Genomic DNA, 3,790 nt, shown 5'->3' with positions numbered 1-3,790 from the left:
TTACGTGCAGTGTGATGCAATGTGGAGCTGAAGGCGGGGGAGGTGATGGCCCTCGCCGACCTTACGTGCAGTGTGATGCAGTGTGGAGCTGGTGGCAGGGAGGTGATGGCCCTCGCCACCTTTACGTGCAGTGTGATGCAATGTGGAGCTGAAGGCGGGGGAGGTGATGGCCCTCGCCGACCTTACGTGCAGTGTGATGCAGTGTGGAGCTGGTGGCGGAGAGGTGGTGACACTCGCCGCCATTACATGCAGTGTGGGGTTAATAGAGGAGGAGGTAATGGACCTCGCCGTCATTGTATGCTGTGTGGAGCTGATGTGGTGCCTAGTGGCCCCGTGTGGAGCCCGTGGCAGGGGAGGTAATGGTCGGTTGGGTCGGTGATCACAACAGCGTCCCAGTGAGATGCATTTCCCGCTGTGGCAGGCTTAAACACTGGTCTCGTATTGTGGTAGTTGTGACCAAACAAGCACAAATTCCAGGTACCAGTAAAGTGTGTGTAGTATTGAGGGAAAAAGTGTATTTACAACATGTTTGTGGTTTCACGCAGATCATGACCCGCAAGTTGTTGGCACAAGGCCGTCGTCAACTCGATGCAGTACACGGTGCGATGACTCGAAATGCTGGCGACTGGTAGATGTAGCCTCATGTTGAATCTTGTATGCTGCAGAGTGAAAGCTTGTAAAAGGACTTTGGAGGCGAGTCATCGGTGACGCGTCCTTCGCGGACTAGCGCGTGGTAATTCTGAATTTGGCCGTTTAGCTTGCCCGCCTCGTGCATCGCTTTTAGAACTCTAATCACAGTCCCGTACGATTTCGCCTTCTTGTGATGTGGATCTAGCAGGACTCGGATATTCGCTTCAGCTTCACGACCAGTCTCCAGAATTCGTTCTTTGTCGACAGCGCAGTTCCCAGTGACGTCATACCCATTCGGTAAGAGCAAACGCATAAATGCAACCGTAACTTTCGTCTCATGGTAACGTCTACGGTCTTCATGTGCATAGGGTTCCAACTTGCAGAACCACTCGAACCACACTGCCGTTAGCGACTTGGGTCCTAATTTCTTTCGACCAGCAGCAAGGCTCGCCGCTGCTGGTCGATTGACTTCGCTGGCACCAGGTTGAAGCGGTGGTACAGGAAGCGGTGTTGCCGGACCACAAGATGAACCTTCAAGCTTCTGTACGCGGTCGCTGGGCAGGCGGGCTTGCTTCAGTAAGCCGTCCACAATTTTTGTTTGCTGCTCAAGCAGTGTGGTTTGCTTGCGAAGTAGCTCGTCAGTTCTCGTCTCAGCGGTCTGGCCGCGACCCGCTTGTTGAGAATCTCCTTGTTGTGTACGCATAAGGGTCTTGTGAATGGTAAGACGCCATGAGGCCACCTCGCTTTCTGTGATATGGAGCTTACCTAATGCTTGTCGTACCCGTGCAATATAAGGGGAACTTGGAGCCATTTTAACCATGTCGTGATAATGCAAGATGATAACCGCCATGAAAACTTCCACCACGTCATCGCGTAAGCGGAGCGTATCTGAGAATTCTTGAGCAGTTCCAAAGAGGAGACCTTGAAGTAGACGAACCCGACGGACGACTATATCATCGAGGCCTTTTTCGTCAAAGCGGCTCCATCTTTTGTGCAAAAAGCACTCTACTTTCGAAGCAATCGGTTAACGTACGCGTGAATTCCTGGAACTGTCTAACGGTGCTGCTCAAGCTGGGTCTTCAGCATCTCCTTCTCTTCCAGAGGCAACCTTCGCTTCGAGCAGCTCACTTAGAGACGTCTCACCCAGGTGGATTTGATGGATGTCTTCCGGTTCGCGAGGGAGGTGGTCAAGCAAATATTCGCTTGGAGTAGATTGCATTATTGTGGCCACGGCAACTGTGTGAATAGGGCAAGATGCAAAGTTTGCACGGTCGTGAAAAAGTGAAGCACCTTGACAGCTAGCAGACTTCATTCGCTTAAAATTGATGTAGATACATCCTCCTGCTAAATTAAATAAAATTAGCAAAATATCAATGGTAAAAACAAATTATGAGGTAGCACCTACCAGGGTAAGCTGCTATTTGACTTTTGAGTAAAGACATCGTATCTGAAGACCGGCCCAGGAGATACCAAAGTAAATTCATAAGTGCAGCGTCCTTGTAGTCGTTATCATGGGTAGCCTCACTCAATATTGCAGTAGTCAAAAGACGTAGGTCTTTCTTGGTGCACGGAGGCGTTAGATGGGTAAATTCAGTACTCCCCTTCGAGCAATACTTGTCCAGTACAGAAGCTATTTTCTGCAAACAACGACCTGACACAGCCCCAACAGCTGGGTAAAGCTCTATAAGATGGTTTTTACGTTCCCAAAGTAGCTGACCACGGAGTTTTTAGACAACAACGACCCCTTCGAGTTTTCTTTAAAAACATGAAAGACGCCAAACTTGTACAACACAAGGTCGAGTACTTCTCCTGTAGAATCGTCATTAATCAGCTTGTACATAGTCTCCATGGTCATGTTCTCAGACGCCGCAAAGCGTTCAACCGCATTCAGCGCCGTCAAGCGGGCTCGCTGGGAGTTTCCAGGAATCAGAGCCTTCGTCGACATCGATGGGGTTGAAGCGGCTCACAGTGACACCCTGACATATATAATAATTGTCCGAATATTTACGATATTTTAATGATATTCATTTGATTTGAAGTTACTGAAGAATATTAAATATTCACAATATATTCGGACACAATATGTCCGTATTGTCCGAGTTTGAAACATTGATTTTTTTATGGATTTGATTGGGTACAATCAAATTATAAACATATCCTATTGGCTGACTACTAATACAAAGTTTAAATGTCGTAAAGCTGATGTCCGAATAGACACGATATTCTTTCATTACCTCCATAACAGGTACCCCCTTTCGTGTCAAAGCGTGCTTGCTTTTATCAAACCTTTAAGGTCGGCTAGGTGGTTTTGGTCGGAGGGCTTCGAGATGCTCAAATTCCGACGTCCAAAACCTCATAAAACAGCTTACTCCGTCCCGATTAAATTGGATACTTTCATTTTTGCACGCAAAGCCCGTTAGAAGCCGCAGGTGGGGACAGCTGCTACTGCTATGAAATTTGGTACACATGTCAACATCGATCCGATATGTTAAAATTCAAAATTTGTGCTTAAAATTGGATCTTGATCGCCAGAAGTAAGAGTGCGTAAGTTTAGATAGGAAAAAACCTGCGTGGTTGTGTCTTTTTATGAATTTTTTTAGGGCAACGGTACTGTACGACAGGAACAGGATACCGGTATGGGTGATATGATCCAGGAAACGTTGTGTGGACCACAAAATGGTGACTTAAAAGTCGGAAAGAGAACTGGGGGAACACGAGCTCGACAGACTTGCAGCTTACTCAACGTGGCATACCTCAGAGGAACCGGATCGAGCTTTGCTAGGGCGAGTTATCTATGCGACCACGCCACCCCGGTGTTTTTACTGCCAAATATACTTTGCAGCTGTGAAGTAGCTCGTTGTTTCGAATGGAAACGTTGTTCTCGGTGTTGTTGTGACCGTGATGGTATTCCTGTAGAGATAAAACTTCGTCGTCGACGTGGAGGTGCTTCTAGGAAGCTCATTCAACTACCTAGTGGCAGCCACGGTGTAAGTAGTATCATACTTGTAGGACGTGATGACGATCATGAACAGTTGAACAATATGGCGTTATGGGCAGCTATGCCGGCACCAACATAAGTCGAGCACGGTAGAACTCGGCGCCGGCTTTTGGATGATGAACTCTATGGTAGTAAAGATGTTCAAGACGCTTGTGATGCTGT

At 47.6% G+C, this 3,790-nt stretch overlaps 1 protein-coding gene across 1 annotated transcript; it reads right to left on the bottom strand.

Annotated features, from left to right (window-relative positions):
- PITG_14509 (uncharacterized protein) lies at nt 1-243 on the bottom strand (the record flags this gene model as incomplete). Its single annotated transcript, XM_002898917.1, has 1 exon — nt 1-243. The coding sequence occupies one exon, from the start codon at nt 241-243 to the stop codon at nt 1-3; it is 243 nt and encodes an 80-aa protein (XP_002898963.1).
- Between the last annotated feature and the right edge of the window lie 3,547 nt (nt 244-3,790).

The sequence above is a fragment of the Phytophthora infestans genome, genomic scaffold (genome assembly GCF_000142945.1).
Source record: "Phytophthora infestans T30-4 supercont1.34 genomic scaffold, whole genome shotgun sequence".
NCBI classification, from domain to species: domain Eukaryota; phylum Oomycota; class Peronosporomycetes; order Peronosporales; family Peronosporaceae; genus Phytophthora; species Phytophthora infestans.
The sequence above is the reverse complement of the archived record's forward strand: the minus strand, read 5'-3'. Positions and strand labels throughout refer to the sequence as shown.